At 37.2% G+C, this 17344-nt stretch overlaps 1 protein-coding gene and 2 long non-coding RNA genes across 3 annotated transcripts; all 3 read right to left on the bottom strand.

Moving 5' to 3' along the window:
• Positions 1-3434: 3434 nt before the first annotated feature.
• Positions 3435-5129, bottom strand: LOC136853917 (uncharacterized). The gene is made up of 2 exons (XR_010857578.1): positions 4992-5129; positions 3435-3855 (listed from the first exon to the last, which is right to left on the bottom strand). It is a non-coding gene; the product is annotated as an uncharacterized lncRNA (long non-coding RNA).
• A 3779-nt stretch (positions 5130-8908) lies between these two features.
• LOC136853916 (uncharacterized) lies at positions 8909-10910 on the bottom strand. The gene is made up of 2 exons (XR_010857577.1): positions 10406-10910; positions 8909-9272 (listed from the first exon to the last, which is right to left on the bottom strand). It is a non-coding gene; the product is annotated as an uncharacterized lncRNA (long non-coding RNA).
• Positions 10911-13481: 2571 nt separating this feature from the next.
• LOC136854186 (uncharacterized) lies at positions 13482-17344 on the bottom strand. The gene is made up of 2 exons (XM_067130493.1): positions 16293-17344; positions 13482-14326 (listed from the first exon to the last, which is right to left on the bottom strand). Exon 2 carries the CDS (start codon positions 14324-14326, stop codon positions 13874-13876), a length of 453 nt encoding a protein of 150 aa, XP_066986594.1. The 5' UTR covers positions 16293-17344; the 3' UTR covers positions 13482-13873.

Here is a 17344-nt window from a genome sequence, read left to right as displayed (position 1 = left end):
TTTAGTATTTCCTTGCATAGATTGGATGCTTTGATGAATATTAAAACAATTTTGCCAGAAAATCTGGTTCCGGAATATAACGGGGAAAGTGAACAGGAGGAATATAGTTACAAAACTGGAATCAAAGTGAGATGAGAGACAAAGAAAATGGTGAAAATAATAGGACTAGGAAAATGTAGGCCCACAAAGATAATGTTCCTATCCGCCCTATTGTAGCGTCTTACATTAAGACCAATTGCAAACAGGCAAAGCATCTAGTTCCCATGCTTGCCCTTTGGCTGAAAATTATTACAGCCTTAAAAATTCATATGTTCAAAAATACTGTTCTTGCTCAGGACTTGGGTCTTGTTATGGTCAGCTGCGATGTCGAGTCCTTGCTTAAGTTAAGTATACCTTAGTTTTACCAGACCACTGAGCTGATTAACAGCTCTCCTAGGGCTGGCCCGAAGGATCAGACTTATTTTACGTGGCTAAGAACCAACTGGTTACTTAGCAACGGGACCTACAGCTTATTGTGGAATCCGAACCACATTATAGCGAGAAATGAATTTCTATCACCAGAAATAAATTCTTCTAACTCTTCATCAGCCGGCCGGGGAATTGAACTCCGGCCCATCGAGTGACAGTCCGCAGCTCTACCGACTCACCAAACGAAGAGCTGGTCCTTGCTTGAGAATGTACCTGTACAACAGACCATTGATATTATTTGACGTCAGCTTTTTCCTGTCGACAAGTCTCCTTTAATGGTTTCTATAAGAGCGGTTTCTAGAAACTTTTAGATCTAGCGGTGCGGAGCACTGTTTTTGTTAATGACGGTTGTTCTTACTCACAAATTGATGGTATGGGCATGGGCTCTCCACTGGGTCTCTTCTTCGCGGGCATCTTCATGAGCTCGCTGGAAGAGCACATGCTTGCTACTTGCCCCCTTACTTACCATCCACTATTTTATAAAAGGTATGCAGATGACAACGTTTGCACTTTTTAGAAGTTAGTTTGATGCTAAGAGGTTTTTAATTTTCACTAATTCAAATTCACGACTGAACACGAGACCAACGATCAGTTACATTTTTTAAATATTTCAATAACACGATCTTCTCAAGGTTTCTCTATTTCAGTTTTAAAAAAAAAAGACATTCACTAGTCTTGGTACAAATCTGGATAGTTTTCCTTCTTTAACTTTAAGATTAATGCCATGTAAACTATGTTTCACCGAGCCTTTGCTTTATCCTCTAGTTGGCAAACTTTTCACAATGAAATCACGTTCTTGCAAAAATGCTTTAATAGCAACTGTTTTCCCCTCTCAATTTATTAAATACATCTCCAAAATTTTCAATCATATTTTTGTTCCGCTTGATCCTGCTCCTAACGTTCTTAGATTACCTTTCTATGCCAGTCTTCCTTTCATTTATAATACAATCTCTTATAAAGAACTCCAAGCTTTGATATCTAGCCATCTCCCTGCTGTGAAAATCAACATTATACCCACAAACCCACCCACTATCGGTAGCCTTTTCAGCTTCAAAGACCGTTTGGACTCATTAATGATTTCCCGTGTTATTTATAAGCTTACTTGTCGTCGATGTAATTGAGGAACCTGTATAGGATCCACACAGGTTACGTCCAAATCGACAGCCACAGAGCTGTCAGCTATAGAAGTGGCACTAAACTTTCAAATTCCGAATTTTCCAACTTCAGGCATCATGCCGATAAATGCAAATTTCAGTTCAGTATAAAAACTTCAAGGTTTTGGGCAGAGCCTCCAATCATCAGCTTTTAACAATTAAGTTAGCATTGTTTATTAAACAGAAATACTCACCCTTTGTGTTGGTATACTATACCCAATTCTTCCTCAAGTGTTGAGTAGCCTAATCGGCTTCTTCCCATGGCTTCTGGTGTCGAAATCAACTTCAGTGTTAGTAGCCTAATCGGCTTCTTCCCATGGGTTCTGGTGTCGAAATCAACTTCAGTGTTAGTAGCCTAATCGGCTTCTTCCCATGGGTTCTGGTGTCGAAATCAACTTCAGTGTTAGTAGCCTAATCGGCTTCTTCCCATGGGTTCTGGTGTCGAAATCAACTTCAGTGTTAGTAGCCTAATCGGCTTCTTCCCATGGGTTCTGGTGTCGAAATCAACTTCAGTGTTAGTAGCCTAATCGGCTTTTTCCCATGGCTTCTGGTGTCGAAATCAACTTCAGTGTTAGTAGCCTAATCGGCTTTTTCCCATGGCTTCTGGTGTCGAAATCAACTTCAGTGTTAGTAGCCTAATCGGCTTTTTCCCATGGCTTCTGGTGTCGAAATCAACTTCAGTGTTAGTAGCCTAATCGGCTTTTTCCCATGGCTTCTGGTGTCGAAATCAACTTCAGTGTTAGTAGCCTAATCGGCTTCTTCCCATGGCTTCTGGTGTCGAAATCAACTTCAGTGCTAGTAGCCAGATTGGCTTCTTCCCATGGCTTCTTAAGATAAAAGTACAAAGATTAACTTCTCAGTATAATGTAGATTGCCCACAAATGGCTAACGGCAAAACTAGACTAACCGGCAAATAATTCCCCATAATGAAAACGAACCACCTCACTACGCAAACTCTCAAACAAGATCGCAACTCTCCCTCCCAGACAAACAACGACGTCCATCGAGCAGCCACACTGAAACTAAAAGTTGATAGAAAACAACACCCAACACTAACGAACGACTGAACGCAACTCGAAAAGACCGAGCTACAGAATAAGTTGACATTAGAAATGGAAGTCGAAGTTCCGCGCCAAGGACGTTGAACACCTGATGCAGTTAGTCTCTTGTGTGTTCTGGGTTAAAGCTTGGTACAGCACGGAAACTGAATAGGTTAATTGATAATGCTTGTTTCTCAAATTCCCTTTTTGTCTACCCTATATATATATATATATATATATATATATATATATATATATATATATATATATATATAATATATGTATATTACCAAAGGCATAGGAAAGGAGAAATGCTGCATTTTGTCAAATATTCGGATTTTCAGTGGGTTTAACTTTCTACTTTCTCTGCGTAGCTCAATAGATCTGGTGAATTTGTCAGTACACACACATATAGTACAATATATATTCATATATATACATGTGTGTGTGAGTGTGTGTCTACATGTATGTGAGCGTATGTGTAGCTCCAGAGCCTTTGTTCATTCTGCAAAGACAAGGCGCAGGCCTTGCCATCATAAAACAAATAAGTGACCTATCAGGAAGATTGGACATCATCTTCTTTACCATTATGCAGGCGCTAATTTTCTAACCAAGGTTGCTCACCCTGCTGAATTGTTTTTATTCAATCAACTGATTCAGTTTGCATTGTGACTATGTATTAGATATCTGATTTGTATTACTTGCAATCTCAGAGATCGCAGATAACATTTAAAAGTGATTTTAGCGAATGGGAGCATAAAAACCGCAGAAAAACCGTGAACTTCAAATTTATTGTAAGTTAGTCAAAGGCATCCATCTCTTCAAGGTTACTTTCAGACAAACAGTAGGAAAAGTTTACAAAGAGAAAACAAACAAACAAAAATCATATGAAAAATCAGCTTCTTTTATCCGATCGAGGGTCCAGCAGTCGTCCTGGAAGCGTCCTTGAGGCAACGGCCGGATACCGATGCTTACCAGCCGTGACTTCCGTAACCTTTAACTTCAAGGGAATTGTCGTAGCCGAACTCTCGGCTGTCGTCGCCTCCGTAACCGAAGCTTCCACCGCCGAATCCGGGCCTACCGCCGCCGAAGTAACCGCCGACTCCTGGCCTCCATGGGGTGGCCGAGGTCATGGCGATGATGAGGACGACGAGGAGGGCAAAGGTCATGCTCAGGTTGGCGAGTACCTTCATCTGGAAAGCAAAGTTGAGATTCTAGGTTCGCTTTTGCTGATTGTGATGTTCTCTCTAATGGGGTCGTCACGGTTGCATTTAAATATGTATGGGAGCAAGCAAAAAAATGCTCGTGAACAAAATCAAGATTAAGGTGCGCTTCTGAGTAACTCCAAAGCAGAAATATGATAAATTTTGAAGACTGTATAACGAAAAGTGTTTGGTAAATCCAAATAAACAGAAAATGTAATGGTCATATTTGTAGAAAAAATGAAGTATATGATGTACACATTTGTATATTAAATTTCTGTGCGTATGCTCACGCCTGCACGTGCATGTCTTGTAAACATTTGTATGGATAGCCTGAGGAGAGAGAGAGAGAGAGAGAGAGAGATTGTCTCTTTTCTAAAAACTGGCCTTTATACGAAAATCAGCATAACTAAATTGAAAACATACATAGTGTTGTTGATTATATATAAAATATCTCATGCTCACAATTTAGAGTAAAGATTTAAAGAAAAACTGTATCTTTGCAGTTTAATATGAAGCTTTAGTCTCTCACACGAAAGAGCCATTCGTGAAAGGAGTCGACAAAGTAATGAGTGTCAAAACTGTAAATGCCCATGGTGAGCTTACGCTGCTTACAGTGTGCCTAGCTAGAATGGAATTACGGGGCAATCACTTTCTAACGTCTATTTTTCCTCCTCTCTCCTATTCATTGAGTTTCTACTCATTTAGCTGTCCAACTTCTTTAACTTGACCTTGCTACGATTTTGACCCCTCCCATAAGAGGTCATTCGGGCAAGCCCTGTGAGAGTCTAGAAACAGGGCTAATTTTTGCACTAGTCTATTCTATAATAAGTAAATGACAAAACGTAACGAGAGTTTATACATTTCTTTGTGTAACGGCAATAGTCTACGGATGATAAACTCCACGTTAAGATTTGCCGTAGTCTAGCACGGGGCTAATCCTTCTCTCATCACTGTCCACCAATAAGTACTCAGAATGACGGTTCCTGGATCCAAGCTTCGACCGGTACTTATCACCCCTAGGGCCGATATTTGCGTTTCGACACTGTCTTACACTATCACTTTCGTCTGTATGGGTACACTCTCAACAATAACGACTGAAGTGGAAAGACCTTCCAGCTACTTGCCTTGGCGTGTGCTTCTGTAAAGAAGATTCTGCTTTCGCTGAGAGACACCGAATGCTTGCTTTGTGAGGGAAAGCCCACCTTTTATACCTGTAGGTGTAGCTGCCTCTGTCACCCTCACGTGTCCTCGGCCAATCCTGGTAACTCCCGGGGAAAAAAAAAAAGAAAACCCCTCTCCTGACCTGGCACGGGGAATCTTACGTAGCCTCCCAGTGGGAATGGCTTCTCAAGCGGATGACAAGCAGAAACAGAGACGCCATAAATTATCTAGGAAAATAGAAGGGGGGCCAATTTGAGGTTTCCTGCGTTCGAAACACGTAAAAAGACCTGAAAATCTTTTGCATCCTGCGTCGTTTCATAAGCAAAATGATAAAGAATCACATTTTGATGGCAATTTAAGTGGTGCATATCCTGCTTTAGCATGTATGTAATTGTAGAGCACGACGGTGAATGCTTGTCCAATTATTTAGTGGTTTCTCAGACGCATCGGGTCCCAGAAAACTTTGAGTTATAAAAATACCAGACAACTGGCAGGCGGGTCGGTAGATCTGTTTGGAAGCCTTAAAGAACCGGTGGTCGCTTATGACTCATGTCCCTCGTATTTCCCTGCATAGATTGGATGCTTTGGTGAATTTTAAAACAAATTGACTCTATAAAGAGGTGGAAATCCGGTTCCGGACTAGAAAGGGTTTTGGAGATAGCAGAGACAAAAGAAATTATGAAAATAATGGAAGAAAGAGCTAAGAAAATGTGGCCAAAGAAAGAATGGAAACCATGGGACTAAGAATAAATAAAATCATTTTATTGCCTGGTGAGTTAAAGTTTTGGATAAAGAAATGGAAGTGGCGGATATCGAAGGATTTCTGAGGGCAAAGTACTAATAATAATAATAATAATAATAATAATAATAATAATAATAATAATAATAATAATAATAATAATAATAATAATGTTTATGAATGCTGTACAGAAACGGAATAATTGCTTCCTTGTTTTCTCAAGAACTATGACTTGGTCTAAATTACAGAAAATGCTACTAGCTCTCAAGCAAAGGCGCAAACAAACACGAGAACAGTCGTTGGACTAAACACGCGATCTTGAGAACACAGAAAACTTACTGGTCAGTGCACAGGTCTTTGAAAAAAAAAAGGAGAGGTTTTGAATAAGAAAAAATACTTTTTCAATCACGTTGTTTATCAGTTTTTCAATTTAAGTACAAAAGTACACAACACAGAATGGAAAGCAAGGCGGATTATAATATATACTGTTTTATTAAAGAGGTAATTTTTTTTCTTTTTAAACTGGCAATTTACTCAGTGTTCATTACCTGATTTTATGATTTTTCCTGGCACAGGAATAAGCGCGATTGAATAAAAAACTTCAAAGTAAGGTTCTTTCCAAGGACTTACACTATTTCCTGAAGCAAAATATCCTAACGAAATAACTTTTTTATATACAAAAAGAAAAACCTTAGCTTACCTTCCGTTATTAGTTTCAGGCCATGAAATCAATATTTTTTACGGGTAGTAATTTTTTTATCTTCTTCATGAAACCTCGCATCCCGCCACACAGTTCATGGAGAGGTCCTACAGCGCAGGCGTCAATCTTGACCTTCGAAAACCAACGTGACATGACAATTTGTGGGCTGTTAAAGTTCTACCCAAAACCAGTTGAATTCTTATTAAGGGGGTGGCCCTCAAAATGACGTTAACTGCGTTTAATAAACATCCGGGTCTTTGTTCATTTTCAGTGTTTTATGAAGCTCTGATTGCACGAGGTAATAGTCTGCGCAATTGTGAGCCTACGTGGTTATAGAATAGTCTCTTTATTTCACTCTCGTAGCCACGAACATATTTCGTTTTTGTTCTACAGTATGCGTCTACCAAGTATATGTATATACTGTATATACATATACTTATATATATATATATATGTATATATATATATATACATATATATATATTATATATGTATATACATAAATATATATATATATATATATATATATATATATATATATATATATATATATATATATATATATATATATATATATATATATATATCAGAGGGTAGGAGTGGTGGTTTAGTGGACACACGAACCAAGTTTCCAAGGAAAGACCTTCCCCTGAAAACCTGGATCATGAATATATTTATAATATAATATATTATATATATACATATATGTATGTGTTTATATAATTTCTATTAATTTTTCTCTTCATTTTGTCTTATGTCACTTACAGACATTATGTTCTATAGAATCCCTCTTCGCATAATAATCGCCTGAAGGGTTTCTTCCATACAGATGTTTGATATAAAGTAAGTAACAACAGTATGATAAAATTAATCCCCTCTTGGATGCCTGGTGGTCCTTGTCCACTCAGTGCTTGATACTTCTGAGAATCCTACTTTATATGAAGCTATTGTTTTCCTCTGCATGACATCATTTCTGTAAAATTGCGTTACCTGCTAACTCTCATTAGCACGACATGGAAATGCCGAGTTCATCTGAGCCAATGCCAACTGTCAGCGCAAAGGCAGTGCGAGTGCACAATGCAATATTTAAATTTATCTTTTTAATGCACATTAATATTCGAAGGATATTGCCCTTTGATCATTCTACGACTTCCGTTGATGCAGTGTTTCTCAAAAGTTATATCAGAAAGGTAAAGATTGTCGTTTCTGAAATTTTGGGGGCAATTAATCTTCGAGAAGACTTTACACGCACGGGAATATCAAGCTCAACTGTGTAAATTCATTGTAAATTGAATACTTACTTGCAGCCGTAATAGATGCAAATACTTCTCTTATCATTCATTGCCACGAGCTTTGTTTTCATGATATTTTTTACCGCACGCTTAATATTTCTAACGAAATAAATATCCAAATGGCTTCGTTCACGAATCCGTTGCAACGCCAGTTGACACACATCGATAAACCGAGAAATGTTCAGAACGAAAAAAAATTGTTTATAATCTTCGCGTCGCTTCTTCTTTGGTATCGTTCTGTCTTGCAACTTGTTGACATCACTTTTGTTCGCTAAATCCGTCAGCCATCCGGTTTTTTGCGCTTGGAACCAGAGAAGATTAGTATACTTGCAAGGTATTGGGAAGTCCAGAGTTTGATACGCCAGACGAAGAAACAAAATGTAAATGCCCGTCGTGTTGCTGGATGGTGGTGAGAGAGCAGGATTTTACTATCATGTGAAAGGGAGGAGATATGCATGACTGTCAAATTGTATACATACATGCATATAGTATATATAAAATATATATATATACATACATACATATATACACTCACATATATTTTGTATAAATATATATATATATATATATATATATATATATATATATATATATATATATATATATATATATATATTATATATATATATATATTATATAATATATATATATATATATACATATATATATATATATATATATATATATATATATATATATATATATATATATATATATTATATATATATACATAGGTATATATATATATATATAATATATATATATATATATAATATATATATTATATATACATATGTATATATGTATATATATATATATATATATATATATATATATATATATATATATATATATAGGTGTGTGCGTCTGTGTGTGTTGTACACATTTCAACATTACTGGTGACAACACGCGTTGTAATGAAGTAGGCACATCTGTTCTTCACTTTCATTCTGAAGAAGTGGCCGCTTCTGTTTCTCATATATACATCAAAACCCCTTTTCACCTAGACAGCAGCAACACTCGGCAACGTTCATGTGCCCTTGGGCTTCGGACACCTGTTTTTTCGCACATGCATTCACAGGTGGGAATTTATGTGCCCTAATTGAATGTTTATCTTTCCAAGAATCTCGGTAATGTCAAGAAAAACACTTTGATTTTTTTTTATAGCTTTTTATTCGAAAATAGAAAGGAACCAAGATCAAAATTAAGCCTTAAAATTCACGCGACTCAGAGACTTGAAAGAAAAGCAGAAGAAGAAAAAGAAAATAGAGTTGACGTCAGAGGACACGGCCATTCGTCAGAAGACTTCTCAGTTCTGTCAATGCCTGTCGTAACCATCTCCATTGTCATAGCCAAGACCGCCGTCGCCTTCATCGTGGTCGTGCCCTTCGTAGCCGTCATCATCGTGGTCGTGTTGGCCTCCTCCCTGCCCGTAATGATGGTGGGCAAAGGTCAGCAGGATTTGGCAGAGGAGGAGAATTCCGAAGATCACCCAAGTGCTCTGTTTCACCATCTGCGATTCGAGAATAACAAAGATTAATGAATGTTGGTATTGAAGTGTCAGTCTGGGTTTGACCCACCAATAAGACAGATAGACAGAGAGACAGAATATATCTGTACTTTTCTTTTGATACTGGAGTGTTTACAGGTACAGAAAAGCCCACTGTAATAATGGACGGGGTATTCAACCATCTTAGAAAAATTAAAGTTATTAAAAAAAATTCACTTTTTAAGGTAGAATATAATAGAACAGGCAGGTAGGATATAATAGAACAGGCAACTGTTCTCTTTATTATTCACACTTAGATTTCTGTTCTTTAAATAATGAACCGTTAAGAAAACTTCGTTCATACACATTCTCTTTCGTTACATTTTATTTTCAATTATCAAATCTACAAGGGTTTATTGTTGAACAAAACACCACTGAATGTTTTTCTTGAATAGATCCATACTCATATCTGAGAATTCGAAGAACGATTTGCGGACATTAACTTTAAAATTCATTCAAAAATCCCCAAAAAAACGAACATTAAGAGAAACAATAATCAAAATCAAAAACAAAAGGAGAGCTATACCAACTCACAGAATGACATCTTAGCGGAAAGCTAATTATTTCTGGCCCTGTCAATATGCACCGCATGGAAGTTGAAAACGGAAATTAAAACATTATTTTAAGTATATTCTATATTGAAATGATATGATAATATCACATACAAACACACACACACATATATATGTATGTGTATGTGTGTATATAATCCTGATTTTTAAACGACTACGGAATCTGAATATCAAATTTCCTTTACCTGAGGAATAACTTACACCCAAAATGAATTATAATTAAGTTCATCTACCCTGGGCCAGATACGTGCAGTTATAATTATATAATTTGGACGTCAGGTGTTCCTAAGGTGGATGAAATCCGATACTAAGAGGTATTTGTGGCTTAATATTTGAGTGTATATAAGTATGTGTGTGTGTGTGTGTGTTTGCACAGCGTGAGAATTCCTCTCTCTACCACACAGAACTCCCCAAGGGATCCTTTTGTGAATAGAACGCCACCTTTCAAAGAAAGTGAACACTGAGTTACAGGTCCAATATAAAGAAAACGGGTCGTCACAAATATACCGTAAACTAAAGACTTACGATGCAGCTATTTTCTCCTGGCGAGGACCAACTCCAAGTGACTTGACGGCTCTCCGAATGAAGTGCGGGAGTCCAAAGTCCTTGCTTTATAGTGATGAAGTCCTACCACGGCTCCTGCTAGTACTACTACCACCACCCCGACTCTACGCAATTTCCCAGTTTCACAATCCTTCACGGTGGCTGCTTATCCTCGATTTATTTCGTTTTTCATCTGTCGTTAAGGGGCGATTTTGTGAAGCAGCCCGTACCCAAATGAACGCTCTTCTCGGAATAAGAAGGCAGGTTAAGAACCAAATGACGAGTGCAAAAAACAAGTAAACTGGTGGGTACTCTCTCTCTCTCTCTCTCTCCTTGAAAAGTTTCGGAAGGTCATTCAAAAAGCGTAGGATTAGAATTCCTATTGTCATGTTGTTTATCTCACGTAAATACTCCACTGATGCCTGTTTTTGTATACTTATGCAAAGAATGCCTGCCTGAAAATAACCTCCAGTTTTCAATTTATAAATACATATATACATATAATATATATATATATATATATATATATATATATATATATATATATATATATATATATATATGTGTGTGTGTGTGTGTGTGTGTGTGTGTGTGTGTGTTTAGACAGATAGATACATGGATAGATAAGAGAGCTATTTATATTTGTGCGTGCTATTAAACCGGTTGCCAAAAATGCTTATCTGGGTAGTTTATAACTTATTTGTCTCATTTATCTATCTAAATTTAGGCTTTATTTTGTATTAAATGATTATCCTGTAGTTTTTTAGCATCAAAGAGAGCTTGATATCAAAGTAAACTGGAAGTATATAATATAAGTACAAGAAGTTATTTATATATATATATATATATATATATATATATATATATATATATATATATATATATATATATTTAGTTATATACATATATATATCTTTTTTTCAAAAAGCTTTCGGTTAATAACTACGGTATTTTACAAGAACACTCCTTTACTCGAAAGAAAAAGGAATAGATTCTCATTTCCCAGGAAACGCCATTTACCTTCGAATCCGCTAACCCTGTCGGTAATTGCTTTTCCAGTCTTGCCTCTTTTTCAAGGGTTAACCTTGAAAATGCTATTTTTGACATTTTCTCATTAATTCCTGAATTATCTGGAATTTTGACAATATCTGTTAAAAAACGAAGATTCTAGCTAAATTCAGCAAGGAATAATAATAATAATAATAATAATAATAATAATAATAATAATAATAATAATAATAATAATAATAATTAGCTAAATTCAGCAAGGAATAATAATTAGATTTTACTATCATAAAGAGGTATATAATTTAAGTACAAACAATTAAATAGCTAAATATTACATCACCACACCATATTCTGGCTCTTAGTGAAACAATATCTTGGCTCTTAAATAAAACCATATTCTTGCTCTTGAATATAACTATGTTCTGGCTTTAGAGTAAAATCACATTCTGGCTCTTAATTAAAACCATATTCTGGCTCTTTGTTATAACTATATTCTGGCTCTAAGTAAAACCATATTCTGGCTCTTAAATGGCGCTATATTTTGGCTCTTGAACATAACCATATTCTGGCTCTTAAGTAAAATCATATTTTGGCTCTTTAATGTCACCAAGTCTGGCTCTTTAATATCACCATAGTCTGGCTCTTAAAGTAAAACCATATTCTGGCTCTTGAACATGACTATATCCTGGCTCTTAAGTAAAAACAATATTTGGGCTCTTAGATAAAACCATATTCTGGTTCTTGAATATAACTAGATTCTAGCTAAAAAAATATAGCCATATCCTGGCTCTTCAGTAAATAGGAAGATGCTGATTGTATACTCTCTGATTGTAAATCCATTTCGGGTAAGCAATTATACATTTTTGCACTGGGGTTGGATCTGAAGTTTTCTAGAAATCACCTTCACTCTGATTCAGGGATGAAACTCAAGTGCATTAACAAAAGGAGAACTACACCATCAGCCGTTACGTAAGCTCATCGGGAAAGCTCATTAACAGTTAGTTGACCCTTTACACTGCGCCACTCTTATCTCGCATGAGCTCACTAGCTTCTGCGATTCTAGGACCCTCTCTTTCCAGCACCTCTCCTACAACATCTAAAAACTTTTTTCGGTTTCCAGCTCCTCATTCCTGCTCAAACTGCTGAGCCACACAGAAGTTTCAGTCCTTGATCCACATCTCAAAAGCGTCTACGTTTTATTCTTCCTCAGCATAAAATTTTCACTTCCATAGTGGAGAGCTCGTTCTCAATACCATCGTGCCTTCCAACTTTCCCATCCATAAAGACACCTCTTCCAAAACCCTCTTAAAAATCCTGCTGCGAGGGTTCAGTAGCATAGCTTACAGATGACCAACTGCAGTTTTCTTTCTTAAGAACCTTTGTTCTTTGGCCAATGAAGAATTAGAGAAATTTATTTCTGGTGATAGTAATTCATTTCTCGCTATAATGTGGTTCGGAATCCACAAAAAGCTGTAGGTCCCGTTGCTAGGTACCCAATTGGTTCTTAGCCACGTAAAATAAGTCTAATCCTTCGGGCCAGCCCTAGGAGAGCTGTTATTCAGCTCAGTGGTCTGGTTTAACTAAGGTATACTTTTTTTTTATCATAATACAGTGAATATTTAACTGTGAACCAGTTTTACATTTCCAGGTGTGTGTATCAATATACATACATATGCATAAATAAATTGTATTTGCAGAAGGTGCAACGTTGCAAGGCTAAAGGCTCTACATCTTCTGAGTCCACTCAAGACCAAGGCTTTGGTCTGCTCATAGATTTTTTTACATTAGAGTGAATTAATCTCATTAACCCTGTTATTTTGTGTATCTCGGAGATTTCTTTTTCATTCAAGTAAAAAAAATACTGATTAAAGATTCAATAGGTCTGGGAACGAATCAGAATTCTAAATTATCCAAGTTTTCGTGAGTTATTGGTCATGTTTCTTTCTCAGCCCGGTGAACACACCACAAACGAATACTTCTACAGCATGACTCAGCAGATGCATTGCAGTAACTTTTAGTTCTCTAAAGTAATGGTTAATGAAACTAACAGTAGTAAAACTATTTTTTACTGAAATACAAAAAATGTATTTCACAGACTGGGGAAAACTTGGTTTCAGTGACAAATATATTAAACTTTTCTCCCATAACTTAGACCATTTCAAAACCATTCAATAGATTTATAGAATGATAAACTGTAAGGCACAGGTCGTTGACATGGCTAGGTTGAAATAATCAACATTCAGCTGCATCATACTTAGGCTGAGTTTCAAAAATGTTCACTCATTCTATACGGCATAACTTAATATACTCACACTCTATACCATAACATAAGTGGTGATCTGTTACCAAATTCCCGGGAGTTATCTTCTCTGGAACTGTCTACGCTGTATCTCGTTTCGTACCCAGAATTTAGGCCAACTTCTTCTGATTCAAGGCTGATGCCTAAACCACCTGCTCCAAGTGTAGGGAGGCCTCCAAAGCTACCAAGGGCACCTCCAGCGGACCCAATACTGGCAACTCCGGCAGATCAAAACCGCCACCTGCGGTGGATCCAAGACCAGCACCTCCAGCAGATCCAAAACCAGAGCCTGCGGTGGATCCAAGACCAGCGCCTCCAGCAGATCCAAAACCGGCACCTGCGGTGGATCCAAGACCAGCGCCTCCAGCAGATCCAAAACCAGAGCCTGTGGTGGATCCAAGACCAGCGCCTCCAGCAGATCCAACACCGGCACCTGCGGTGGATCCAAGATCAGCGCCTCCTGTGGATCCAGAGCTAGTACTTCCAGAGGACCCAACACTGGCAGATCCACCTCCATCTGGGCGGTAGGGAGCAGCGGAGGCAATCACTGCCTGGAAGATGACCAGAAGTGCCACGGTTCTTTGGTTCACCATCATCTGCAAATGGAGATCATTTTTTCATAAGTTATATAAGGAGTTTCAGGTCAAGAGCTATGCAGTCACGAAAACTACTTCTGACGAACTTGAGCATGAATGGAAAAGCTACTAAAATTGCTTAATTTTGGGGGAGATTAAGTTACGATGGTACTAATGCATGCAGTTAGATCAGGCAATGACAGATACATACACATTCAGACAGGTAATTATATCATGGTTTAACTACGATTCCATTATTGTATACATATACTTACACATACGCATACACATATATTCATATATTACATATGTGTGTGTGATTCACGAATATGGTTATCTTAAATTTGTTATATAATTGAAAACATTCAGTAACTGGACATTTCCGTCCAAAATCAGTCAATGGCAATTGGTATAAAGGCAACGAAACTCAGAGGAAAACAGCTTTTAACAGTTGTTATGAACTCTTTGGTGGAGTATATTTTCTGTAAAAGAGGGAGGAGAAATGTTTGCCGATAGCTAACATAATTTTCAGGAACTAAGCTGTAGCATTCATATACATACATATACATACATACATACATACATACATATATAAACTGTATATATATATATTTCTCTCATGTCAGCAACATTACTCTCTCTCTCTCTCTCTCTCTCTCTCTCTCTCTCTCTCTCTCTCTCTCTCTCTCTCTCTCTCTCTGTCTGTTTCCCTGTTTCCCGAATAAGGAGAGGCAAAAATGAAACAGACTTTGATTGTAATTTCTCTAATTCTTAATATGTAAAACCCTCACTTAGCTTCAATCTGGCAATTTTCATCACCCGTCGACCATGAACATTTTTTATACTAATCATTACAGGTGGAGGACCCCATAACTGGTCAAAATGGTGAAACAGACGCAAACACACATACGCACAAAATCATACTAACTACACACACATACACACACACACACACACACACACACATATATATATATATATACATATATATATATATATATATATATATATATATATATATATATATATATATGTACGTGTGTGTATGTGTGTATGTGTGTATGTTTGTGTGTGCGTCTTGTGTGAGTTGTGTGACGAAGATATCGAAGAAAACAGAAATTGCAAAGTGGAATTTTCATTAAAGATACCGATCGAAAGTCTTCTTCGAGAAAGTTCATCCAAACCATTTTTAAAAGATTCGTGTCAAATTTACGATAAGTCGCCTAAATTAAATTTACGAAACTCCAGTTCTTCTCTGTCAAGTTTCTTAAAACAAAGGAAAGGCAGCATGGCCTTGCAAACTGATTGTCACAAAAAGCAGACACTAAAATCTTTTCTGAGAGAGAGAGAGAGAGAGAGAGAGAGAGAGAGAGAGAGAGAGAGAGAGAGAGAGAGAGAGAGAGAGAGATGAATTTTACACTCCTCAAATAAGGTACATACCAGTGCATCATACATAGGGCTAAAAATGACTTATGTGAAATGAAATCAGTCAGAGAGAGAGAGAGAGAGAGAGAGAGAGAGAGAGAGAGAGAGAGAGAGAGAGAGAGAGAGAGAAAATATGAATTTTAAGTTCATCAAATGATAGGATACATATCAGTGTATCATACCTAATGACAATAAGACTTTTGTGAAATGACAACAATGAGAGAGAGAGAGAGAGAGAGAGAGAGAGAGAGAGAGAGAGAGAGAGAGAGAGAAGAGATAAAATATGAATTTTAAGTTCATCAGGTAATAAGATACATACCAGTATTTGAGAGAAGAGAGAGAGAGAGAGAGAGAGAGAGAGAGAGAGAGAGAGAGAGAGAGAGAGATATGATATGAATTTTAAGTTCATCAAGTATTACGATACAAAGCAGTATTAAAACAATTGAGAGAGAGAGAGAGAGAGAGAGAGAGAGAGAGAGAGAGAGAGAGAGAGAGAGAGAGAGAGAGAGAACAACAGTCTCGAGAAGCGTATCTAGACCAAACACTGTCTCTATGCCCTTACCTTGGTTCCTCAGCTTCCGAATCAGACTACAGGCGAGATGATCCAACCACAAGTGACGTCCGGAGCAACCGGTGGCCAGGTTTTATACTCTCTCGGTCGGGTCATTAGCATTGCCCCGTCGTCTTCTTCCTCTCGGCTCCACGAAAACGGGAAATTAAAAACTAAAGAAAAAAAAACTGTTATAGATCACTGTCTAGAACTCCTCGGGGCAATAATATCTATCCGGATCGAACCAGAAGACGTTCCATCTCATTCCTAAAAAGAAAAAAAAAAGAAGAAGAAGAAGAAAAGGACGTGAGGAAAAACATTGCAGAAGAGCGAGATGAAAATAGACTTGAAAAAAAGTTGGTAAACGAAGACGCATCGTTGTTGAACGGCGCAGTCTGGCGCTCGAAGGAGCATCCCCACTGTCAGATGACGCAGTTTGCTAGAACAAAAAATTATTGGAACTTCGCCTTATGATTCTGATCATGAGGTGAAATTTTGCACATATGTACCGTGTTATTTCGTTTTCCCCTGAGCAATAACACCTGGCCAGTCATCTTTTTTTCCCATTTTTTTACTTATCCGTAGTTGTATTTGCATTCATGGTCCAATGTTTAGAGTCAGTATGAAATAGAAAATTCATTTCATTTTCAGATTACGGGTTGTAGAAAATCTTGAAAGCATGGCACTGATCTCTTCAAATTCAAATTTAAATTCAGTCTTTATTTCGGTCTCAATCACGGATCATAAAATAACCCATTAAATTTCGGGGACGTTCAGGATACGGGTTCACAGCAAGTCATTCTGGCCAGTCGCTCATTCTTCTCTTCGTCCTTTTTTAGCCAAAGTGAGATGTTATTTTCATTTTTTTTATTTAGTAAGCCTTATGCCAGCGCGGGGATCTTCCTCTTGGAGAAGCCCGTAGACCAGTGGGAGAAACGAACTCCTTTAAAATGTGTTGTTCACATTGTAAAATTTGCAATTCAAATTTATTCAGTTTCATACACTGTTCAACTGAAAACAAACATTTCTTGAAAGAATAACGCAGTTATATACTGCATACAAGC

The sequence above is a fragment of the Macrobrachium rosenbergii genome, chromosome 28 (genome assembly GCF_040412425.1).
Source record: "Macrobrachium rosenbergii isolate ZJJX-2024 chromosome 28, ASM4041242v1, whole genome shotgun sequence".
NCBI classification, from domain to species: Eukaryota; Metazoa; Arthropoda; class Malacostraca; order Decapoda; family Palaemonidae; genus Macrobrachium; species Macrobrachium rosenbergii.
This window is presented reverse-complemented; position numbering and strand designations above follow the sequence as displayed.